The sequence below is a fragment of the Kogia breviceps genome, chromosome 12, assembly GCF_026419965.1.
Source record: "Kogia breviceps isolate mKogBre1 chromosome 12, mKogBre1 haplotype 1, whole genome shotgun sequence".
Taxonomy (NCBI): Eukaryota; Metazoa; Chordata; class Mammalia; order Artiodactyla; family Physeteridae; genus Kogia; species Kogia breviceps.
In genome coordinates, this window is record NC_081321.1 from 3,538,703 (window position 1) to 3,564,468 (window position 25,766).

At 54.0% G+C, this 25,766-nt stretch overlaps 1 protein-coding gene and 1 pseudogene across 1 annotated transcript in view; both read left to right on the top strand.

Moving 5' to 3' along the window:
* PRMT8 (protein arginine methyltransferase 8) overlaps positions 1-25,766 on the top strand; it is an 84,114-nt gene that overhangs the window by 52,869 nt on the left and 5,479 nt on the right. The window contains exons 5-8 of the mRNA XM_059081380.2: positions 7,805-7,947; positions 8,500-8,587; positions 15,530-15,645; positions 20,816-20,966. Of these exons, the coding sequence (XP_058937363.1) occupies positions 7,805-7,947; positions 8,500-8,587; positions 15,530-15,645; positions 20,816-20,966 (498 nt within the window). The remainder of the gene's footprint in view (positions 1-7,804; positions 7,948-8,499; positions 8,588-15,529; positions 15,646-20,815; positions 20,967-25,766) is intronic.
* On the top strand, positions 2,670-6,254 carry LOC131766751 (forkhead box protein R1 pseudogene; annotated as a pseudogene).

A 25,766-nucleotide genomic window follows, 5' to 3' on the forward strand; every position in this document is an offset into this window, starting at 1 on the left:
GAGGACAGCTTGGCTTCCATGGAAATGCTTTTGAAACGCTGCAACAGCCAATTGTGTGGGTCTCGGGAGCGTAGGTGTAGAGACATAAATAACAACCCAGGACATAAAATACCTGCTACCCAGAATCAATCAATCTCCCTCCCTCTCCACCTCCGTACGGCTCCCGGGATGGGCTTGTTCCCGGGCAGACGCACACCTCCACGCAGCCACCTGCAGACGCACAGCCTCCACGGGGCTCCTGCCACCGAGAGGCCCACACACGTGCTCAGGCTATCCTCTTGCACTTCAGCACCGACAGCGCTCCCATGTCGTCTCTTTCCCTGCCCAGGAGACCAGCGGGCTGCCGGGATGCTTAGGAATGCGGGTTCATTTGTGAAAGGTGACCGAGGAGCTCAGGGATTGAGACGTTTCTCTTCTTCGGCCCTGGAGCGCCAGTGCCGTAGAGGGAGAGGCCGGAGAGCAGCACGGTGCACAGAGAGGCGGTAGGAAGGGCCTCGTCAGGCGGCTCCCCATGGAGGAGACGCCTCCATGCACAGCTTGCGGGGCTCCTGGGGGCTGAGCTGTAATACACGTGAGGCGCCTCGTACCACGAGCGTTAACTGTAGGTCCTTCTTACTTAAAGGAAGGACCGGTATGTAGGACGGACCTACAGTTCTGCACTTTGCTCGTTCCTGGCCGCTTGCCCCAAGCCTCTTAGAGACGATGCTTGAATTCTCCGTTCCTGTGACATCCCTCCGTGCTTGCAGCCGTCTGGTCCTTGAGTCCCCTGATAGGGACCCCTCTACCAGCCGCCTGGGGCTGTGACTGTCCGAAGCGCTTCCTTCCACTGAGGTGGAGCCTCTGCCTTCCTGCAGCCTGACCGATGCTCTGTGTCGTCGCTTGGGGACCTCAGAGAACGAGGGGGGCGCCCCTTCACCGGGCAGCCCTTCTCCCACAGATCCAGGCCCCCCCCCAGTTCCCTCACACTTTGCTTTGGTTTCAGCCCCCTTCTCCTCTGGCCATGCTGCAGTGTCCCTCTCACCCCGCCCGAGGACCCAGCCCGGCGGCTGGAGGGGCCCAGATGCCTCCCTGCTAACATCTCCAGCTTGCTTAGCAGCTGCGGGGAACACCGTGCCACACTGGCGCTGAGCTGCCATCAGCCACGATCTGCAACCTCTACCCTCACGTGCCTTCCGAGCAGCAGCCCCTAACCTGTGTCCCGTCCGGGGACATTTTGCATCCAAACTGCGAATCTCACTTTACATTCACGTCCAGCCTCGTGTTGTTAGATTTGGTCCTTCCGTACAGAGTACTTGGAGTGCCCAGAGCCTTACTCTTTGGGGGTCACTGTTCTCTGCGTGCGTGGTGTCATCTACACACTGATAGGAGCCCTGGGGGAGCGGGGCAGCTCCCATGGGCTGTTCCGGTTCAGCTCTGAATCAGCACCTTTGCATACAGTCGGGGAGCAGCTGTGAATCCACACAAGCATTGGTCAGCTTCCCCGCCGTGAGGCCGTGGAGGGGATGCCTTGTCAGACCCCTGTGGAAGGCTGGTACGGCGGTTCAGAGCTCTGGCCGGTTCACACTCAGCTCCCGCAGATCAGCTTGTGATCTTGGATACCTGACCTCCTGTGACTCCGTTTCCTGCTCTGTGAAATGGGGATAATAGCGGTACGGACCACAGAGGGTCATGATTACCGTATGTAAAATCGCTGCGTGCTGGGGCCCGTAATTAAATTTTCAGTGAATTTGTGGAACGGATGCAGGCACTTTGGTGGCTTGAAATTGGCCACAGTGGGAGTATTTATACGGAGAAATCAGCAGATGCTACAAATCAGGGCTTCTTTCCTGGAGAGCCCAATGGTTAAGTGTCTCTCAGCACAGCCCTTTGTAAAACACAACAGTGTACGATGTGCAGTTAGCAGCTAATAAATGTTAGCTATTGTTATGATTATTTCATTCATTAACTTGACTAATAGCCCTGTCCAAAGAAGGCATGAGATTAATCAGATATAATTGTTTTTAATGAACCTGTACTAGTGGCTCCTGGCAATGGCTGCCTTCCTAACTGATTAGAAGCAGCCCTTGAATAATCTCAGGACTGGGTTTTGTGCACCACTCCAGGGGAGGTGGGGGGTGGGGGTGGGGGGGCGGGGAGCGGTTGTCAGCCACCCTCTGGGCCCTGCTGCAGGTGCTGGGGAGTTGGCAGAGAACGGCACAGACAAGGTCTTTGCTCTCAGGATGCTTCCCGTCTCAGGGAGGGGACAGACACAAGAGCAAGTGGACACACAACATCACAATAGAATTACAAAACCGTGATGGCGCTTTGGAAGGACAGGGTGGAGTAGTTGAGAGAACTGGGGGTCTGCTTTGGATGGGGTGGTCGCCCAGGCATGCCGGACCCGACTCACGCCGCCCGGCGAGAGATTCTCTCCCAGCCCTGCTGCCGGTGACGTCGTGGGTGAGCCGGAATTGGGTGCGGTGGGAGCGTTTACACTGCGGACAGCGGTGGGTAATCGGGTCGTGATTCTGTCCGCTCGCAGATGCAGGACAGGGGTCTCAGGGAGGTCGGTGACGTGTACCAGGCTGCACGACAGGCCTAGGTTTTGGCTCCCCTTCTGACGTCCCAAACTCTGCTCCTCTCGTTAGACAAATGGAACAATAAAACCAACCACGCCCGTTCCCGTGAAGATGATCGAGGTAACATATGTGAAATCACTCTGCCATAAGCTAGTCAAACGCTACCGGTGTTTTACTCTCAGAATTAGGACTAGTTTGAAGATCTTTTGTCTCTGAACCCCGTGCCCTCTTTTGAAAATTGCTTATTCATCCATCATTCGCTTGGTAAGGGTTTCAGCGAGCAGTCAAGGGCTCTGCTCCATCCTGGAACTAGGAAGCTGAAACAGTCAGCGGAACGGAGGGGATCAGAGGCCGCAGGTGGGTCAGGCCCTCAGGAGGGGTGTGCAGCCGGCTCTGTGTCGCCCCAATAGGCGTGTGGGTCACGTGGCTTTGGGGCCACGGGGGTGGGTGGCATCGGGGCAGCTCCACGGCCCGGTAACCTGCTCCCTGTCCTCACGTTCACGACCCCCATGTCCACTCTTCTGTGGCACAGGGTCTGCTCTGCGAGCCGGGGAGGGGCCTGAAACGGGGACACCGTGAACTTCGGGCTCTGTGGGGTCAGCTGACACAGTAGGGGCCCAGAGGAGGTGGGTCTGGGCTGATTTTTTTTTTTTTTTTTAAAGTCAAACGAGGGACCAGGAATCAGAGTGACTGCATTTCTGTAATAATCACTCAAGACAAAAAGAAAAAGATCCCACTGCAAACAACCCCCCAGAATATCTGGGTGTCTAATTTGAGAACTTGAAGTTACAGGGGAAAACCTCCCAGGTTAGAGCTCATGGGTCCCCATTGCACACGTACGTATGACAAATCCTTCCGAAACTTACCAGCCAGGGTCCTGTCACAGCCGGTTGAACAAAATTTCATCATCCTTATGGAAAAGAAACACAGCTCCAGAGGGTGACCTCAGCGCCACCCTGAGAACGGATCCAGTCTTAACGATGTGGGATCCAGATTGGGAGTGGGGTTCTGCAGCCGGTAGCTAATCAGAGCCTACATATCAGTGGCTAAGATCCCCCTCGAAAAGGTTTGCTATGGAGACGAGATGCCCGGGGCTGCATGTGCCCACACAGGCCTCAGAGACAACCCAGTGACCCCACTTGGTTGCCATCAACCCCACCACAAGAGGCAGCATTTTGCAGTTTGGAAACTTACATCGGGGAGTCTCAGCGGTTGCTAGTGGCGACCATGGAAAACAGGAAGAATATCCCTGATGATTCAGGGGGGTGATTGTGTTTGGGTCCACAGAGACAATGTAGCCTCTTTTTCAAGAATCGGGATTGAGGAACTGCTGCGACTCAGAGTCATACTGGACATGGAGGCACTGCTTCTTCATTGAAGTCAGCCGTCGCCACTGGCAAACTTCGCAGAATGCCGTTACACTTACTCGCTCAATACATGTTTGAGGACTCAAAGCCTGTTGGAGCTGCAAAATATCTTAGGGATTCCTAGGTTTAATCTCTCTCCCCTTTTACCCCAATAAGGAAATGGAGGAAAAGAGGGAAGGAACTATGTGATGGAGTTTGCTTGTCAGATGGAACGAGAATGTAAGTCGTCTGCCTCCGGGACCCAAGCGGAAAGGTTGTGAAGGTTGCATCCTGCACAGAAGCACCTGGACGAGGGCGTGAAAGGGGTCTGGAATCCAGGCCTCAGCTGGACTCAAGTGAGGTGTGCGTCTTCCCTTTCACAAGGGCCCATCTACTCAACAAGCCAAGCTGAGGCGGGGTCATGCCTGCGCCCAGAAATGTTTGGATGCAGAAGGGTGATAAGTGGACAGAGGTCCAGGCCGTTCAGCACTGTAGGGGGCTAATTGATTCCTTCTGCCTTTGGTAGGCGGAAACTGTGATTTTTGCTGTTCTGTGATCAACTGCACCTATGATCTATCTTCTGTCTATCTCTCTATCTCTCTAGCTATCTATCTGTCATCTATACTATCTATCTATCTATCATCTACATCTATCTATCTATCATCTATATCTATCATCTATACTATCTGTCATCTATATCTATCACCTATACTATCTATCTATCATCTATACTGTCTATCTATCATCTACATCTATCTATCATCTATATCTATCATCTATACTATCTGTCATCTATATCTATCACCTATACTATCTATCATCTATACTGTGTATCTATCTATCATCTACATCTATCTATCATCTATATCTACCTATCATCTATACTATTTATCTATCATCTATATCTATCACCTATACTATCTATCTATCATCTGTATCTGTCTATCATCTCTATCTATCTATCTATCTACCTATCATCTATCTATCATCTATTGTATGCATATTGATCAGGATAAGCAGCTAATGGATAGGAGGGCTTGTGCAGAGAGCAGGAACAGCATATACACTCTCGCTGGGTGGGGGGCACCCGATGAATATTCTGTACCTTCCTGCCTGTTGGACTGGGTTAGAAGTTCTTGTCCAGCTCTGCTTCCCACGGTCCTGTGGAGTCCTGTCTGTGGAATCACGGGTGAGCCTTGTCCTAGGCACCCAGAGTGGAGGCCATGGGGCACCCGAGGCAGGAGAAAACATCTTCCTGGGCCTCAGGGAGGTCATGATTAACGCAGGAGGAGGGACCGACCCGTTGCCCCACAGTCACGCGCAGACATGACGGAAGAGCCTTCAAGAGACGTGCAAAGAGAAAGAAAACACTTTCGAATGTTTACGAAAATAAGACAAACCGGGCTTTGCATGCAGATGGTTAGGTAGGTGGATCCGGCATATACCTGCCAGCTCTTTTCCGGAAGAAGAACTAAACTCTATTTGCATTTTCCAAAACCCCGCGCTTCGCCCCCTTGTGGATGATCTTTCTCCATCCTGGGTCCTGCTCTAGCTTGAGTTCCTGCCCTCGGGTCTCAAGCCCCCGAGGAGCAGAGCTTTGACAGCCCCTTCCCCTTCCAAGCCTTTGGGCGAAGACTAGCCCTTCCCATCCTTCCCTCCCAGGGGCAGGGCTTGTGCGCAGAAGTGGGGGACCGGGCAGGCCGGAGAGCGGTCAGGGGCCAGCGTGCCCTCAGCCGCCCCCGAAGGAAGAAGCCTGCCAAATGCCCAGAGGCCACAGTGGTGGGGCCGCCGTCACTTTCCGGAGACCAGTATCCCCCTCGGAGGCGGTTTGCCTCTCCCCCAGCAACTGGGAGCTCACAGAGGAGGAGGCGGACCAGGATGACAGCTCCGCCGTGGCTCTCCCGTCCCCTTACCAAAGGGCCCCCCTCCAGAGTCGGAGGCTTCGGCAAGGCAACAGCCAGGAGGGGGGGTGGGGGCTCCGGTCCCGGCCCCCCCCTCAATTTCTTCCACCTAATTGCACTGGCGTTAAGAAACGGTTCCCCCTGCGGCCTCAACGTGCGACAGATCCACAGTTTCCCTCGACAGCATTTACCCTTTTTCCGGACGGCTCCTGAAGGCTGCGAGGATCGCGTGCCTCACGATCTCTGTTTCCGAGACGGCTTTGAGAAAGTGGCGCTCGGCACGCGGGGTGGGACCAGCACACGGCCCCGATCCTGCCTCCGGAAATTGACCGGCGAGGCACACCGCCGCTTTGCAGAGGGGGCCCGCGCCCTGGACTCCACTCGGCTGCAAAGGATCCAACAGTGCACGAGCCAGCCAGATGCGACGCCCTCCCTCTTCGACCTTTAGTTCCACAAACCAACCGTCAGCCCATGCCTTATTAAAGTTATCTGCAGGAAAAAAAAAAAAAAAGAGCCCCCCTTTGCCCCCAAAGTGCCTGACTCCTGCTCCTTCCAGAGGGGCCTTATCGGATTAAGCTTCGATTAAACACCACACCCTGGAGAGCAAATCATCATTAGACACTGCTGGTGGGCCCCCCAGCGCCATCCACTGTGCGGGCGGGAGTAAAGCCAGTGACCTGAGTGCCCTTTGCCATCTAGGAGTCTGTCATCCACATTCATTTTCGGGAAACTCAGATTCAGGACAGAGGTGGTGTTTTGTTTTCCTTTGTGTTTTACTCCTGAGTACAGGCCATTGTTTAGTTTTCCCAGCAAAGCTCAGGCATTGGGTGGTTTTTTCAGAGGATGGTGCAGACAGTTTCCTTCCAGAGGAAAGGTTCTGATGGGACCAGCCAACCAAGACATCACCCTGTGTCAACTGCACAGCCAGTGGCATCTAAGATAGTTTTGCTCTGATCTTTACAGCAGTGAATGCGAAAGGAGATTCCAAAACGCTGTGTATGTCTGCGTCAAATGATCCAAAACTCAACTGAGAAGTTTCTCCTGCCATAGAGGGATGGGTCTTGGAAGGGACTCGGGAGCAGAGGCCGTTGAGAGAAGGCCCTTTGTCCTGATCTTACCCCCTTTACCTCTCCATTGGCCGGTCACCAAGGAGATGGTGCCAGATAATGCTTGCCTTCTCTAGAGCCCCAACTGCGAGCCTGCACCTCACCTGTGACATTTCATCACCTCAGTACAACCTCCCACTACGTAGATATCACTTCCCCTGGTTGTTCTCTGGCGAACTGGAGTTCGGTTGGGTCAAGTCACTTGCGGAAAGTCATACAGCTAGTAATGAGAAGCTCCCACACTTACACCCAGCTAGTAATGAGAAGCTCCCGCACTTACACCCAGCTAGTAATGAGAAGCTCCCGCACTTAAACCCAGGTTTCCTGAGTGCGAAGCCCATGCTCTTGTCAAAACACCAAATTTCCTCCCTCTCCAGCTCTAGGTGGGCACCCCCTGGGGCTAAGCCTGGGCTGTGAACAGATACAGGGGTAGGAGAGGCAGCCTCTCTTCCTGCTGTGGGTTTGAATCATCACGGTAACCTGACATGGGGGTGGGGGGACTCGGGTAAGTGCGAGTTGCTGCTTATCAGACCCGGGCTCTGTTTGCACGCCATCCTTTTACCCCTCTAGGCCTCAGTCTCCTTAAAGAGGAGGATAAGAATAGAGTGTTTACTTCAAAGACTTGTTGGACGATTAGAGGGCAGGGGCCTGTCTTGGGCTTAGCGCGGTGCCAGGCACACAGCAACCGCTCCGTACGTTGTGGGGGGCACGTGCAAAGGGTTTTCGATCCTCTTAGGGCAGACTAGCCCGGCGACGGGGGAGACACGCTGCCTCCTAGAAGGAGAACCGGAACAGCGCTGACACCTGTAGATCGATCGGGTCCCGTTGTGGGGTGCTCCTGGCTCCCGGTCAGGGTGCCCGAGAAGTGTGGCCGTGGGGTTCTTGTTTTCCAGTCATCACCATCTTCAAGGGGAAGGTGGAGGAGGTGGAGCTGCCCGTGGAGAAGGTGGACATCATCATCAGCGAGTGGATGGGCTACTGCCTGTTCTACGAGTCCATGCTCAACACCGTCATCTTCGCCAGGGACAAGTGGCTGGTGAGCCTGCTGCATGCCGTCCCCTCGCCGCCCTGCCGGCTGCCTGGCTGCTCCGCCCTACCGCCCGCCGCCACCGCTGCCGGGCCCCTCTCTTTAAACTAGATTTGCTTCTGGGGACAGAGTGAGCTTCCTTAGGTCTAACCTTGGCCTCTTTTGGTGTAATTGACGCCCATTCTTTGCTGTCCAAAGTCTCTGCTGGTCAACAAGTGCTAGGGACCTGCGTGGCTGCCAGAGAGCCCAGTGTGCTTTTGACCTTGGCTTCTCCAGGCTCAGAACTCAAAACATCTTCCACCATCCCTCACTGGACACACCTTTGCCCCTCCTCGTGTGTCCCATTGACCCTACCTCGGCCCCTTGAGTTTCCCACGTACCAAAGTCAAAACTGAGCTTCCCTGCCCAACCCCAGTCCCGGCCAAGGTGGCGGGCAGTCGGCTGAGTGAGAAATACTGGCGAGGGGGCGCCTGTCTGGCGACTCTATGTGCGGTTCAAAAATGCGATGTCTTTGTCAGGTGAATAGATTACGAGACCCATTTCTCCACAATTCATCAACAGAAACCCGGAGGGCTTATGTTTCCAGACCGGGCAGCATTGTACGTGGTAGCCATTGAGGACAGACAGTACAAAGACTTCAAAATCCACTGTAAGTCGCCTGTTGACTCTCTGTTGGGTTTTTAAAATGTATTCCTTTTTGAGCGTTTGCGGGGGAACGTGCTTCAGAGGGCTGAGGTTGAGCAGCTGCTCTCGCGGACACAGCTGCTGTGCCTCTGGAGTTTGCCTGCGACGCTTTCTGGATCCTTCTCTCTGAATGTTTTCCCCTGGTCCCAAGAGCGGGGTTCCACAGAGAGGAAATAAGCCGCGTGGCTGGTGGGAGATAAAGCGGGCAGAGAATGAACACGGTGCGAATGGAAAATGAACAAAAGCAGCAGAAGCTGAGTTTCCGCAGAGCTGTCCGGGGGGCTGGAAGCTGATAAGGGTCATTCATCCCCGGCGTCCACGCAGGGGCAGGGACCGCGGGTCTCCAGCCAGGCCAGTCGTTTTGACTGCTTTTGTACCCTTCAGACTCCTCAGCATCATATTGATTCTCCTTCACATTAAGTAAAATATGGGGGAGAGACGGGGTCTGGGCATGTAGGCGTCGGGGGCAGGCAGGGGGCTTCTCCGCACCTGTGTTCATTACATGCTTCGTCAGCTGAGAACGTGTTCTCTTAGAAAAAAGCCCCCCAAGCCCTCCACCGTTTTATCTGGTCCCCAAAGCGTTGTTGCGTGTTCTATTTCATTTAGAGGGTAGCCATTCTCAGTGACACAAACCTGGTCCTCCGCGAGATTAAACAGATTATGTTTTCATAAGGTTTAGAGACGGCCATGTGGCCTCAGCCAGAACGGAAACGACCAAGGGGCAAAGACGCCCCCCCCACACACACACACAAGCGGGCATGCGTGTGATGCAACCAAAGCACGAGCAGAAATTCCCAACGGTCTGATGGGCTCTGCAGAGCCGGCTTCCAGCCCCTGCAGTGCTAAACCCCCTTGGCAAGACTACGTACAGTGGAGGGGTTCCCAGACGGAGCAGACGGGCCTCCCGCCCCCCGAGGCTAGGCCTCCCGAGTGCAGCAAAGTCTTGAGCCGTCTGATCGCTGTTGGTGCCGCTGGCGATACCACAGCTGGGCTGGGCTACGGGCTGAGTGCATCTGCGTGTGTGCTCACACCCCGCTGGCAATGTAAACTCAGAGCATGAAGTTCAGAGACGGGTTCAGGAGAAGACAGAAATGGGACGAGTGTCCGAGGCCCTGTGCCCTATGCCTACGGCCCTTCTGGCATCATTTCCAACATTCGATAAACAGTGAGAGGTAGGGGGGCCGAGGTTAGATGATCCTGCTACGCAGTTGGCCGGCCCTGGCTTCACGTCCTATGTGTGACCGTGAGCAAATTACCTAACGTCTCTGAGCCTCGGTCGAGATGAAACCCCCAATCCTATAGACTTGCCGTGAGGATTAAGTGGGGTGATGTGTGTCAAGGGACGTGAGAGTTCTTGGTGCTGCATGCACCAGCCTGGTCTCCGAATGTGTCACTAAACCCCTTCCTGCTCGTGGCTCTGGCCCCCGAGCCTGACTGCCAAGCTTGTTGGCCTCCAGTGGCTCAGAATCTAGGACAGATGTGCCCTCCTGATAAGTTCCAGAAACGGCTCAACAGTGAATGTTGATCCAATGCATATATAAATAGGACATGTTTTGCCCTGGAGCTGCGTGGTAATGCTGGTTTTGGAGTTCTTGCCGTAACTGTATAAATCGTGTTTGGGGGAGAGCATTCAGGCTCATTCTTTGTTCTCACGTCCACTGAATATCGCCTGAGCTCCGACCCTCGGCACAGCTCTTTAAGGAACTTCCTCGTGGTTTAAAAGCAAACATACCTCACCCTCCTCCTTGCCTGGATCATGGACCTCGGGCTCACGCATCTTGCAGTGAGGACTGGACGCGTCCTGACAGGTGCTGGGGCACTGGCCGCTGCTCAGGTACCAGCCCAGGACTGGAGACCGTGGGGTGGAGTCTTGTCCTGCCAATTGCAATGTTCATACCTTCTGAAAGAGAAAAGAAAATTAAAAGTCAGCCCCAGTTTTTCTTGTGGAATCTCTGTAGTCTGTCAACACCACTCCCCCCAAAACCAAAAATCACACACACCTTTAAATTTTATTTAACATATTCTCAAGTTTTCTATTTCAACGTGGTTTTTTTTTTGAAATGCCCTGTTTCTGTTTTTAGTGAAGGAAGCAAGCCCATTTAGAAATCTGTCTTAAACAAACAGGGATTTTGATTGCTCTGAGTTCTTAATCAAGAGCGAAAGCATAAAGGTTAATGACTGCCAAGGGAACAGTTGTAAACAAATTCCGGTTGGCTCAAGAACCAGCTAAAAAAGAAAAATCTTAAAGTGGGGCAGGAGAGGGAGACAAGCCCAGTCCGCTGCAGAAACGAAATTAAGAAAACAATTTCTCCCCTTCCTTCCCCCCTTCTCCTCCCCTCCCCTCCTTTCTCAACCACGTGCAACGCGGGAACGCAAAAGCCTGAGTGAAATACAGAGCCTGCCCTCAGTTTGCCCACCGACTACTAGGGAACACACAGAAAGAGAGACGTGATTGTCATGTACGAGGCTCACAGCGCGTATTTTGTTGAGTGAGTGAATGAGAAAATGAATGAAGGAATAGAAGTAAACCAGCAGACAGATTGGCAAAGGTGGACGGTTTAACCCTGAGAGAGGAGCAGTCGTTAAAAATTTTCTTTTACTCTGGGGATTTCTAGAATCTCCAAATTGGAAGGAAATTTGGTAGATATTCCATTTGATTTTTTTGCCCAGTACCTGAATCTAGAACCTGCTGAGGGTCAGAGGATGGGCACCAGCTTCCCCACCGACGAGAAGATGACAAGGAACCCCTCGTGTAGATTCGGTGGTGCCCTGTAGCTGGAGGGTTGTAGGGCAGAACCTCTCGGAGGGCTCGGATGCTCTCCGTGGGTTCCAGAGTTCCACCAGCACCCCGACATCCAGAGTTCTATTTCTAGCCTACTTTACACAAGGAGCTGACTTTGATCTAAGAGCCTAAAGTGTATTAAACTATTATCCACACCTTCCTTTCTGACTAGAGGAGAAGCTGTAAGTGGCACCTGGTGGCACTTGCTCTGATTTTCTCTGAGGCAGTCCCATTTGCCCTAGCAGGGAAGCTCAAATTACTTGGGCCGGGGAAGGGAGGGATTATGTAGCTACAGGTCTCTCCAATGAAGAGTGAAATGTGTTTCCCGGTCTTTCATATTCCTGTCTTTGTTTTCAGTCTTATTGTTTCCTCTGATATATCCATTCTGCTCATAAGCCCATTGGAAGAATTCTTCATCTCTGATATTGTGATTCTCACTTCAGCATTACCATTGGCTCTGTTTTATAGTTCCCATCTCACTGATGAAATTCTTCATCTGTTCATGCATGTTTTTTCCATTAGATTCTTTTTTTTCTTTTTTAAAAATAAGCAGTCTCTCTCTACAGGTTACATTCTTTTTTTTAAAAAAAAATTTATTTATTTATTTATTCATTTATTTATTGGCTGCGTTGGGTCTTCGTTGCTGCGTGTGGGCTTTCTCTAGTTGCGGCGAGCGGGGGCTACTCTTTGTCGCGGTGCGCGGGCTTCTCACTGTGGTGGCTTCTCTTGTTGTGGAGCATGGGTTCTAGGTGCGCGGGCTTCAGTAGTTGCGGCACTCGGACTCAGTAGTTGCAGTGCATGGGCTCAGTACTCGTGGCTTGCGGGCTCTAGAGCGCAGGCTCAGTAGTTGTGGCGCACGGGCTTGGTTGCTCCGCGGCATGTGGGATCATCCCGGACCTGGGATCAAACCCGTGTCCCCTGCACTGGCAGGCTGATTCTTAACCACTGCGCCACCAGGGAAGTCCCTCCATTAGATTCTTTAAAATATGTATTACAGGTACTTGAACGTCTCTGTTAGGTAATCCCAACACCTGATCTCTGAGTCTGTTTCTATTGACTATTTTTTCTTTTGGTGATGGGTCATATTTTTCTTTCTTTTCCACGTGTCTTGTAATTTTTATTAATGCTGGACCTTGTGAGTAATGCTGGACAGTAGAGACAGATGCATAATCTATGCCCAGAGAAGAGCATTGCCTTTTCCTCTGCCAGGCCGTTAAAGTGGGACTTTTAGTCCATCTCGTCTGTAGTTCTGGTAGGTGTGGGCTTTGTTGCTGCTTTAGTTACATTCATTGCACCGTAGCATATGGTCCTTTTCAAGAGTTTGTTTTCATACATAAACTAACTCTCACAGGTCCTTCTGAAGTTATTTTATTTTAATCCCCAGAAAATTAATTACAATATTTCCTGGTGGCAGATGGCCCTCACCCCCCATTCACTCATTCAGTGGACAAGACAGAATTACAACAAAAGACTAGAGTGCTTGATGTCTGTGCTCTCCCATCCCTGCCTCGCGTGTGGTTAAGAAGCTAGTGGGAGATGAATGGTCAGCAGAAAGGAGAGAAAAAAGTCTAATGTCCTGGATGATCGGTCATTGAATAACTGGAAGTGGGACAGTCTGGCTGGGGAGATAGACATGAATCAACCCCTAAGAAGATAACTAAAACACGAGGCATTGTGAAGCAGGGCAGGCTTAAAAGTTTGGGACTACATTCCAATTAAAAAAGCGTTATCCGTGGACCTCTACCGTGCCAGATGCTCTGCTGTAGGTGCTGAGGATACAGGAGGAGAGGTCCCATGGTTGAGAGTCGTTGGAGAAGGTGTCACAATGGCCATTTGAGACTTTAACTCCATTTGAAAGGGACTGGAAGGGACTTTGAAAATTATTTAGCCCAAGGATATCTAACTGGTTGGAATTGCCTATGTAGACGTGATAATTCCAGCTCACTGGGGCACAAATCTGGAGATTCTGATTCAGTTGGTCTGGTTGTGGTGCAGGAATCTGTATTTTAAAGAGTGTCCCAGATGATTCTGGAACACAGAACCACTGAACCAAACTCCTCACTTTACAAAACAAGCCAGAGATAAGGGGACTGATCCGCCACGGTCACACAGCTTGGATGGTGGCAAAGCCAGAGGGCAAACCACATAACGACAGCAACAGTTGTGTATCGAGGGCTTTCTATGGGCCAGGCACTGTCTTATGTACTTTACATATATTACCACATTTAACACGCTTAACAACTCTATAGAGTAACTATCATGATCGTCATCTCCATTTTGAAGAAGAAACCAACTCTTTGGGAGGTTAAATTCTTGCCTAGAGTTGCACAGCAACTGAACAGCAGAGCCCAGATTTGAAGCCCAAAGCCCAGGACTTTAACCATTACCCACATAGACTCTTAGATATCTGCCTAACTTTTTCACTGAAGCTTAACTTAAAGCAGGGCTGGGAGAGGGAAAGAGCAGGTACGTGGCTGCAGGTCTCTTGAGAAGGGGTTTTACACAAAGGCAGTGTGTTTTGGTGTGTGCGTGTTCTATCTGGGTGAACGTGGACAGCTATTTCCAGATTCTAGAAGGAGGTCTTCTCTGAAGCATGTGCTGTTGACACACTTCCCCAAACATAGGTAGGTTCAGTTGGGACTTTGGCACCAGCCTCGTGTATATAATGGGATCTGACTGGCATCTTATCCTCAAGCCAGAATTTCACAACCCTCTGGGAGCTGATTATTTTCTCGGCCTCTTCTCCCCGAGGAAGGTCTTTGTGTGCCCTCGAAAAGAATCTGAGTAGAAGCAGCACAGCTTTCCCTGACCATTCACAGCCCCCTCCTCCCACCCCCCTCTCCCAAACACACGCAGGCTCATGAGTTCCCTAAGGTACCATTTGTTTGGCGAACATTAAAAAAAAATTTAATCCTGTAAGATTTTAGAGAAAAGCGTCTCTACTGCAGTGTATTTCTAAACCCCTCTGAATAAGCGGACAAGGGAGATTTCAGCTGGCCAGGGACTAAAGACTCCGCTAAGGCACTCTCTGCGCTGTGGGGAGAGCAAATGGCATTCCTGGCCGCCGTCACGACTGAGTCAGCGCGGCTGAAGGATTAGGACCCAAGCTGGGTTTGAGCCCCAGCTCCACGGTTTCCCTGCCGTGGGATAGTGGGCCAGATACTGCATGTGAGCCGGATGCCAGCTTCTGCAAGCCCCTGTTTTCTCATCTGTCACATGGAGGTATCCTCACGGGGTTGCTGGGGAGATTCAATGAAGGGTCTGGCCAGGGCTAGGTGATCAATCAATGATTACCATCATTTACGGGTGATCTTGGACCATCAAGCCTGCATTCATTTACTCTCTAACCCTGCATCCTGAATACGTCCCCTGCTTAAAGCATCTTATGAACAGCCCCACGGGGCCAAGGAGCACTGTTGGGGTGCTTTGTGCCCCAACGGGGGGATATGTCTTTTGAGATGCGTCCTTAGTGAGAACATCATGGCGTGTGAGAAAGTCAGGGCCTCTCCTGGACCACTCCTGCCCCTGTCCCGGACCCATTATTTCAGTTGAGAAAATGGAGGTTCAGAGAGGTTAGGAAATTTGCACAAGGGCCTGGCCAGTAAGTGGTGGTGCTGGCATTCAAACTGCGGCCTGTTTCACTGAAAGCGCATGTTTCTTTCTGCTGCTTGAGCGGTTCAGCTGGCGGGGATGTGGGAGGAGGGAAAGAGACGGGCCTTGTAGGTGTGGAGAAGACTGGAACAAAGGCTCCGGGGTAGAAATGTGGACGGCAGAGGAGAGAGTTCGTAGGAGACGCTGAGGCTCAGAGAGGGGGCAGGAGAGCAGGTACAGAGGAATCAGGAATTTGGGTTCTAGTCCTGACCCTGTGGGAGTCTGGCTGTGTGACCTTGGAGAAGTTTCTCAGCCTCTCTGAGCTTTACTTTTCCTAACCCTAAAGCGGGCCCTGTACAAAGGAGATGGTGTGAGTGAGCGTCTGGCACATTGCAGAGCTCTCCACCAGGCAAGCAACTCTCCTGTCCTCAGGCCGGGGAACACAAGCTGCCCCCCACCCTCTAGGACTCGGGAGGCTCGGGAGACGTCTGGGGGTCCTGCTGCCAGGCCTCACTTCTCGCTCTGTTCCCACAGGGTGGGAGAACGTCTATGGCTTTGACATGACCTGCATCCGGGACGTTGCCATGAAGGAGCCCCTGGTGGACATCGTGGACCCAAAGCAAGTGGTGACCAACGCCTGTTTAATAAAGGTCTGCAGACGCGTCTCGCTCGGGCCTGGGTGTGCGGGAACCTGGCTGTGCCACCTGGACGCTTGGGCCTAGAGTAAAGGCCACGCCAGCTCCTGCAGGGCCCCAAACCGTGAGGCAAGGCCACCCTGGCCAGAGCCCCTGGCAGCCCATGGTGACCCGTCAAAGCCGGCACCGTCACCGAGCAGAGCTGGGGAGAGAGAGCCCCTGGACTCCACGTGGTACAGTTGGGGGCTGGTCGGTGCATGTCCCTCGGTGCTGTGAGCGGGGAGGGGTGTCGGCTGGGGTGGGGGAGCATCAAAGGGAGGGACATCCTGGAGGCTCAGGTTGGGGGAAGCCCTTCCATTCCGAGGGGGGGCTGCTGGCCTCAGGCAAGAAATCCCACACCTCAGCCTGCTGTGTAAGCAGCCTCAGGCCCGCACCTCTAAGCACGCATCCGACCCGGCCGCACCAAGCTCCCCTCCTCCTGGGTGCCCTTGTTGGTAAGGGCGCTCACATCTCGTCCTCCAAGGCTTTCTTCAGCGCAGACGCGGAGCAGCTCTCCAGCATCCCCGGCAGACCGGTCGGTCCTTACCCAGCGCACTCTTACCACTAAATATCCAAGCGTGCCAAACTTGCTAGGGTACAGATAAAAGCCCCCCAGACCTCCCCTCCCTGCCAGCCCCACCCTCCTCCTCGAGGTAACCGCTGTCCACAGGAGGAGCCGATCTTTCCAAGCCTTTTTCGAAGTACGTGCATTTACATATGCTAATCTATCCTGTCTAAGGATGGAAAACTCTTGATATTTCACTGCTGTTTTTAAAGTCTAGAAAGACATCAGTCTCGTAGGCTTCAAGTTCATGTTTTAATCGAAGAGTCTGGGTTCAGCGTGTCAGTTGTCCTCAGCCCTCCCAGCCCTCCTCTTGCTGGAGCACACCTGCCTGCCCGGCTCCCGCGCGCATCACTGCCTTTTGGGGAGGAGCCCGGGGGGGAGGGGAGGGCTCTGCGGGACGGACGCAAACGGCCGCTCTGTCCGGGTGAGCGCGCTCCCTTGCCCCTGGTCACAGCCTTCCTGAGAAGAAACGCAAGCCTTGTCACCGTGGCATTTAAAAGGGACCTCAGGGGACAAAGAAAACTAGATGTCCCTCGTACAGGTCCCATCAGATAGACGCCGCCTCCCTTTTGGAACATCCTGCCGGAGGATTCTGGCTCCGCGTCTCAGCCTTGGCCTCGCACCGAAGGGTTTTGCTGCTTCTTAACTCGGCCCTTTCTGAGTCCAGGCAGGGTTCAGGAGGAGCCAACGTCCTTTTATTTCTTCCCACCAGCCCCTCTTTCCCCGAAGCCTCTCTCTCTGGCAGCCCAAACAAGATCCAGCGAAGGACACCCCCAATGACTCACCCAGAGTGCAAAACATTGCTGCCGATATTGTAGTATGAGTAGAAATCACCGGGTGCAACTGAATTTGCCAAAGTGACGCATGGCAGCTGTATGGAGCCGATAGGCGTCTGCCCGTGGTGGCGTGGGGATAAGATTCCTTCGATGTGCTTGGGCCCTGGGTTGCTCTCTGCCCCTGCCCTGCAGGTGTGGCCACGGCACTTGTGCACGTCCAAGGCTGGTCCCAGACTGGCCTGCTGTGTCCCCACCCCCTCCTTCCTCTCTGCCTCCAGCCGGGAACAGGCAAGGGTCTCTCCTTGGTTACACCAGAGTGCAGCCTGGGACTGTGGGTATCGGGGGGGCTGGAGCTCTGGGCCCTCCATGCCTGTCACCTTTCTCTCCTGAGCTCTGAGAAGGGCAAGGACGGCTGTGTTTGCTTCTGCCGCCAGGAGAGCCGGCCGTCAGCTCTCGCTTATGTGCTCAGCACCAACTTCCCGGGGAAAACACTTGCCCTTCTGTACACACTTAATTGCTATTTTCATCGCCATTAACGTTGCGGCTTGTGACACTTCATTATAATTAAGACTCAGTTTTGACCGGACTTCTGCTCTGAGACATCCATTTGTAACGTGATGTAGTGGTGGGGACAGCATCGGCCGGGGCCCCTGTGAGTCGCCGATGCCCGTGGAGCCCTGCGCCTGGTGGGGCGGCCCGAGGCCGAGCCAGGGGTCTCGCTGGGGTCTCAGAGATGCTGCGGCTGCTGCTGAAAGAGAAAGCCTCTGGCAAAGGGATCAGGGCTCTGGGGGCCAGGATGATGCGTCTGCCTTTGGACACTTTGGGCCGGAGAGGTGGGCGGGCCCTGACCAGGGGCCTCTGTGTCCCGGAGGCCCGGCCACAGCTGACTCAGCCACACAGACTGCCTGCCCCCACTCCAGAGACCAGCAGTCTCGTCCCTCGCATCCGTTGTAGCGCCCGTGCTAACGCAGATCAGATCGTACTTTCAGTCGGGATGGGTTTTGTTGGGCTTTGTTCCTCCGGAGGCCCCTATTACGATGCAGATGTCCATGGGACCTCGAGAACGCTGTCAGGGCACTGGTGGCTGACACAGCGTCTGAGACCCCGTAGAGACGGACTCGCTGGTAGATGGGGTGTTTCTGTGTGTGCGCGCGCGCCCGGGCCCGTCACTGCTCCTGTGCACGCTGAGAGTGGTGAAGAAGTGAGGGGAGGACGGAGGAGCAAGGAACCAGGTCCAGATGAGTCACGGGGTCTACTTCCCAGGTCCCTCTCTGAGTCCAGGCCAAGAGGCTTGGATATTTTTAGGTAAACCGTAGAAAGTCGTGGAAGGCTTTAGATCCGGGAAGTGGCATGGTGTGGAAGCATCTCAGAGAGGTTAGTTGGTTGGTCTGAAGGAGAGGCCTGGGCAGGGAGGGGACAGTTTTAGGAGAAGAGCGGTGCGTGTCAGGGGCTACATCGCTCACTGAGGGCGCACAGACCATAACATCCAGACCCCGCGTCTAAGGGGCTCCAGTCTGATGGTGGGGACAGGGGCAGAGGTGGTGAGACCCCTGAGATGAGCCGGAAGCAGGGTGGAAAGACCAGGCGAGGCCCGTGGCAGGGGGCGCCCGAGAGAAAGGGACAGGGACCTTGGAGGGAGCCTGGAGCCTGACGGGCTGGCCCCAGCGGAGAAGGAGAGGACACGTCAGTGGATGCAGACGGCGTGAGTCCAGCCCGGTGGGCTCTGCCGGAGCCCTTAACAAAATCACAGCTAAGCGCAGCTTCTCTAAGGGTTTCTGGGCTCGAGGGGCCTGCAGACACGTGGCCGAGGGGGGTGGCAAACGTCATAGGCCGACAGGAACTGGGGCTAAAAAGATTTCCCCAAGGGGGGCAACGGCCCAGACTAACAGGGTGACGTGTAATGAAGGACCCTCGCCCCTGCACTCGGGTCCCAGGAGAAAGGATTATGAGGGGGATGTTGTGGGGAGGGGCTTGGCCGGCTAGAGGCCGCTGCCTTTAGAAACAGCCGGCAGGGTGCACTTGGAGGTCAGAGGCTGCTAGAAGCGGGTCCCAAATCAGGAGGGTGAAGGCGTCAGAAGTCATGACGCAGGAGAGGCAGTTTATGCTGGAGAAGAAAAGGTTTAGGGGACCCACGTGAGCAGGAGAGGGCGTTGGCTCGTTCCGTGGGTGGAAGTTACAGAGGCTGGTGTGGGCCCTGCTCGCTAGTTTTGAAGCGGGACCTATACTGCCTGGGGCCATCGGGGGGGGACTGGCTGCCTGGTAGGCGGTGAGTGCATCCTCCCGGGGGGGTGCGGGAGCCCACGGCGGCCTCTACCTGCGCGTGCTCCCCTGGGCTCTTGCGTTCTCGGGGTAACAGGGGACTGGCTTTCTAACCCCATCGAGTTCTGCACTCCTGACCCGGGCTCACAGGGACCTGTAGTCCTGTTCCCCATCCTTGGGCTCGCATCTGAAGTGATGTCACCGACGTGGAGGGCTCCCACAGTCCCCTGCACCTGCCGTAGCGACAGGTCAGAGGATGTCACGGCTGCCAGCCCGCACCGTAACAGGGCTCTGGGCTGGCTGGCTGCCTTGACCTCACCTGCGCCTCTGTCCCCTTCCCTCCTGCGGACACGGGACTTGGCTTTGAGGTCCCCAGGATGCTTTGCATTCGTTTTTCCTTTATTCATCCCAGAAACGGGCAGAGAGAAAAGTCTCTGCCTCTTCGCTGCTCTTGTTTCCCCACCCGGAGACCCCCCTCTCTCTCTCCTAGTCGTTCCCAACCTCTGCCATCCTCTGGGTCTCAGGGGCGCCCCTGGGGACCGTTCCAGGCACACAGGTGTCCGTCTGGCTCGTACAGAGCTTTCAGGACAGAGGTCTCTGCCGTACAGCCCGGCAGTGGGAGGTTCTTCCTTAGACCTCACTGAAGGCGGTCTGGACGCCTCCCGGGCCTTGGGGGGTTTGCTGTGTCTCGCTGGAGCCGGCCAACCACAGGGCAGCACCGTCCACGCTGCAAACCACTGGTCATCACTCCTGCTCCCACGCAAGCGAGACTGATTTTCAGCCACTTCTCCGCTGAAACTGTTAGAGTGGTTGGTTCCTTGTGTTGTCTGTTCCTAGCTAGAACTGAAACATTCTCCCCCCTTATTTCCCCCTTTCATTTTTTGTTTTGTTTTTTTTAACTGTCCGAGCTTGTGATAAATGGTCAGCCGACTTCCCCGGGCTCGGTCGGTGACTGTGTGGGCTCGGTCCCCACTCCTGAGACAGCACTCCACACCCCGTACTGCTGGGAAAGGAGCGGTCGGGGCTGCCGGCATCCGGGAGGGCCGGACCGAGCACACACTGCTGCTTTGATTCAGTAGGTCTGGGACGCCCTCCCCATCCCAACCCCACGCCTTGGAAGTTGCCCCCAGGTGCTACTGGCGCTCTCCGCCAGGGCCCACACCGTGGGAACCGCGAGATGCACTGGTGATGCCGAGGCGGACTGCTCGGAGGATCTTTGGGTCGGGTTTGCGGATGCGCTAATTCATCCTCCTCTCCTCTCCCCGCCCCCGCATCGGCACTCGCCCCCCGCAGATTTCCCTTCCTAATTCTGTCGTCCTCGGGCTCTGACTCAAATCTGTTTGCAGCATTGCCTTAGCAGACTCCACCCTAGAAAGGACGGAGGAGGTCATGGGGGGGTGTGGGGTGGGCCTGGGAAGTCCCCCCCCGAGGGCCGTGACACCCTGGGGAGTCTGCCATCCGTAGCCTCCCTGGGGAATGAAGCTGAGGACGGCCCAGGCCCGGTGGAAGCACTAAGGGTCTGCATTCTCTCTTCTCTGGGCTGCAGGAGGTGGACGTCTACACGGTGAAGACGGAGGAGCTGTCCTTCACATCCGCCTTCTGCCTGCAGATACAGCGCAATGACTACGTCCACGCCCTGGTCACCTATTTCAATATCGAATTTACCAAGTGCCACAAAAAAATGGGGTTCTCCACAGGTGAGCTTTCTGCTGGCCTCTCAGACCCTCCTGACCTCGTGCCAAGGCCCTGTGGGAAGTGACCTCCCCGGCCTGGACGTGTGGCAGGGGCCGGGGGCATCGGCCAGGGGCCCTCACTTAGCGCCTCCTAAGCCTCTCCGGCCCTGGAGGAATCGCACGTCCCCCACGGTTTTGGCTGCCCGAGGAGAAGGTAGAAAACTTGTGGCTGGTGTGGCCAGAGCTGAGAGCAAGTGTCGGGTGGGGAGGGGCAGGCGTGGAGGCCGCCCTTCCAATGCACGTTGGTTCATTTAGTGTTTCCCGAGCACCTTCTGTGTGGGTGGAGGATACGCAGGGGAATAAGATCTCTGTCTCTCCACTGCCACGCCGCATGACAGATTCAGCGTCTGCTTCCCTAGGCTGCAGCCTGCCTGTCCGTCTCCTTCCTGTCTTCCCAGCTTCTGTCCGTCTTCATCCAGTCCCTGACGTGCTCCAGACTCTTTCAGGGGTGCCTCATTGCCTGTAGCAGATAAGCCCACATTGCTTAGCCTGGTGCATGGCAGGGGTCGGTCCCCTGACCGGCCCCATCCCGCCTCCGCAGCCTCATCTCTCAGCACCCTTCGCGCTGTGCCTTCCACCCCACCCCTCTGCTGCTGCTGCTTACGCAGCCCAGCACACGCTGGCCCCGCAGCTCTCTGTACCCAGGCATCTTCAGTCCCTTGGCCGTGGCCGCTGCACGCCCCAACCCCTCGTCCATGCAGGGGGCAGGAGGGTCTCCTGTCAGATTTGTCTCCTTCCCTCCTGTATTTGTCTGCGGGGGCCACTGTAACCAAGGATTCCTCGTGGTTCTGGAGGCCTCTGGAGTTTTCTCCTGAGGCCTCTCTCCTTGGCTTGCCAACGGCCGCCTTCTCACCGTGTCTTCACATGGTCCTTCCTCTGTGCTCAACCCTGGTGTCTCTGGGAGTGTCCTAATCTCCTTGCTCTACAAGGGCACCGGCCAGATTGGATGAGGGCCCCACTGAGGGCCTCGTTTTAACTAAAGACATTCTCTCCGAATACGTCCCTAGTCCGAGGTCCTGGGGGTCAGGGCTCCAGCACATGAATTCTGGGGGGAGACGATTCAGCCTATGGCAACTCCCCCATCCCTCTGCTCACCTGGCCACGTCCGGCTCAGGTTGCATCTCTCAGCTCAGGTATTACGATCCCCTCCCTCCCTCCAGGGTCAAGGTTAGGCCTCCCTCTTGGGGCTCCCTAACATCATCCGGTGTTTACGTCTGTTATGGCCATGCTTAAAGTGATATGGGTGCAGTCTAACAAAAAGATAACAAAAGGGTATAAAAAGGGGCATAAAAAGTTAAGGAAAAAGACCTCTCCCCCATCCATCCCAATCCCATGCCTGACAGGCATATTTGTGAATGATTTATTTCGTAGCCTTCCAGAAAATTTCAGTGGTGCACAAGCAACTACATACCTACATACACTGGTTTTTCTTTTTATTTGAAATAATTATAGACTCACAAGAAGTTGCAAAAATAGTGTACGTAGATGTCTGTGAACCCTAGACCCAGCTGCCTCCGCGGGTGGCATCTTCCGTGACAGGAGTACGACATCCAGCTACACTTCTCTTGGAAACACAGGTCGGCTCGCACCATACACGCTGCCCTTTGCTCCCTATCTTTATTTAACCGTGTGTCTTGGAGACGCCGCCGTAGCCGCACGGAGATATATCCAATCTCTTTTTTTAAACAACTACCCGGGATTCCCATGTAGGCTGTGCCCTTATTCACTGAACATTCCCATCGTTTTCTGCAGACCTGGGTCTCCCCACCGCTGGGCTCACATCTCATTAATCCCTGCCTTCCTGGCTCCTCCCAGCGGGGTGTGGCTCAGAGATTTCTAAACAAATCTCTGTTCAGTGCGTTTATGAAGCTAGGATTCCCGCCCTGAGCATGTGTTCATCCTGACCACTCTTGGGAGATCTTCCTGGGAATTGGGAGCTTGTCGCCGGGCCGAGTGCGCGTACACGGGGCAGGGATGGGTGAGTTCTGCCATTTTGAATGTGAGGATACGATTACTCACTTCCTGAAGCCATGGCGCCAGTGGTCCTCTTTCACGTGGCGACAGTGATCCCACTTGATCATGTGGTTTAATCCTTTGTCTATGTTGCCCAGTTTTCTGACACCTTGTTGATGTGTTTTGCATCCATACAGATGAATGACACTGGGTCTGTAGATTTGTTTGCTTGTGATCTCTCTCTCTCTCTGACTTTGCCAGCAGAGTAATTCTGATCTCATAGACTAAGGTGGGGTGTGTTTCCTCCTCCTTTATCTGCTGGAAGAGTTTTTGAAGGATCAGTGATATTTCTTCTGTAAATGCTTGCTGGAATTCCTTAGTGAAGGCACCCGAGCCTGGAATTTCCTTGTGGGAAAGAACGGTCAAGAGACTTCACCTAGGGGCTTCCCTGGCGGCGCAGTGGTTGAGAATCCGCCTGCCGATGCAGGGGACACGGGTTCGTGCCCCGGTCTGGGAAGATCCCACGTGCCGCGGAGCGGCTGGGCCTGTGAGCCATGGCCGCTGGGCCTGTGCGTCCGGAGCCTGTGCTCCGCAATGGGAGAGGCCACGGCGGTGAGAGACCCGCGTATCACAAAAAAAAAAAAAAAAAAAAAAAAAAAAAAAAAAAAAAAAAAGAGACTTCACCTAATCCCTCACAGAAGGGCTTTTTCCAGAGTTGGTGTCTCCTGACCATCAAGACTAGGGTCTTCTGGTCTCCATCAGCCAGGCCAGCACCGGTGCCTCCTCACCCTTGGGAAGACCAGAGAGCCCCGATCTGGGTCACTGTCAGCTGCTACCCTCCCTACGGGAGCAGCAGAGAAGCTTATCTTCGCGGTGGGTGCACAGGCACAGCCAGCAGGAGGAAAAGGGATATTTTACCGCGACCTTGAAGGATAGCTGGGACTCAGCCTTGCAATGGTGAGGATTGGGGCAGTGAGGGCTGAGGAAGAGCCCGCTTGGGGACGGTGCCTGTGACTGGAGGCCAGGGATGGAGCCACGGTGGCTGGCTCTGCTCTCCTCCGTCCCTGGGTGATGCCTCCCCCAGGGCCCGCCCTGCTGCAGGTGATGGGAAAGTCAGGGGGCAAGGGTACTCTGGAAAGAGTTCTGTGTCTCTAAAGCCTGGGCTCCAGCCCCATAGCTCCAGGCTGCGTTTTTCTTTCCCCGAGATGATCTGCTTCCGGTGGACGACACTGTGGTTTTGGTCCAGCGTGTGGCAGGCGTCTTTACCATCTTGGCCATCTTTACCAGCTGGCATGGCTTTGGCGGTGGGCTTTACTCGGACCCTCCGCACTCTGACCAGCAAGGAAAGAATATTTCTTCTTTGTTTTTTAGGACCTCAGATGCACAGAATTAGATTAATCCTAATTCGCGGTTCATGACATATACCATCATCGGATCATGCACAGTTCACGTTTTGCTTATATTTTAATTAATACAAGGGACACCTGTGAACTTGCCACGTAACTCAGTAATAGATTGTAAATAAAGTGTTATTAATTAGAATGTAATAGTAACTAGAATGCATTATTAACTAGAAGGTAATAATTCTAATTATTATTAGAATGTAAATACATGAGTTAATATCAAGAGATAAACTATTGTTAATTAGAATATAAATATGAACCAGAAAGACATTATGAATAAGTATACTATGATTATGCTTATAATTAATAAATGCAAGTAAAGTAATTCAGAGTCACATAATAAACCCCTGTGAGCTCACCATCTAACTCAAGGACTTCAATACTACCAAGACCTTTGCGGCTACCTGGGTGGTCCCATCTCATCCCCTCCCTCCACATCGCCTCTAAATGAACATCATCCTGAATGTTCAGTTCCTCATCCCCTGCTATTTTAAAAAAGTTTTATCATGCGTACGCGTAGGCCTAAACAAGGGATTGTTTGGTCTCAGCTGGCTTTGAACTTCAGGCGAAGTGCTGCCTGCTGTGAACGGCCCCTCCCCATCGGCCCCCAAGGTCTGCAGCTGCTCCGGGAGACCCACGCGAAAGCACGTCACCAATTGTGCAGCTTGAAAACAGTCCCCGTGAATGGCGCTGGTGTCTGCCTGCCGCGGCTCCGGGCAGAAGCCGCTGCAAACGGGCACAAGCACCCAGGGTCCCAGGCTGTGCCAGCACAGCTGCCCCGCCCCTTGGACAGAGCCTCGGAGGGCGGGGTAGGAAATGGGAACTGGGCCCCCTGGGGCCACTGCTGGAAAGGCAGTACCCAGAGTAGAAGCAGGCCTGCGCTGAGTCCTAGTTTTTCCAGGAAGCCGCAAGGCAGGGCGTTCAGGCCGTGGAGGCGCTCTTAAGTGAGCTCCTTCCCGGGCCTTGGGCTCATTATGAGTGAAAGGACATGGTTGGACCTCGACTGCCTGGCAGCCCCTTCCCAGCTTTGCCACCCTGTGACATTGAGCCATTTTCTCAGGTCAGAGAAGCTTCTTCACGCATAGTCTTTAATTCTGCAAAAAAGCCTGTGAACCCCCCGGGGAACAGAATTACAAATTTACAGCTAGAAGAAGTATTCAATTCCAGAAAGAACTACCAGCCACTTAGCCATTGGGAAGAGAAAGAGGAAGCAGGATTCCACTCCCTCTCCAGAAGCAGCAGGAAAAATCTTCCTGTGAGAGAGGCCCCAGCCATTTGTTCTTGCAGCTCTCTGTGCACCCCACCTCCACCCTCGGTCACAACTCCCACCAGACTTTATGGCCAGCTACCTGAGTGTCTTCTCACTAAGGCTGCAGGATCTCAGGGGACGAGGCTGTACTGGCTGCTG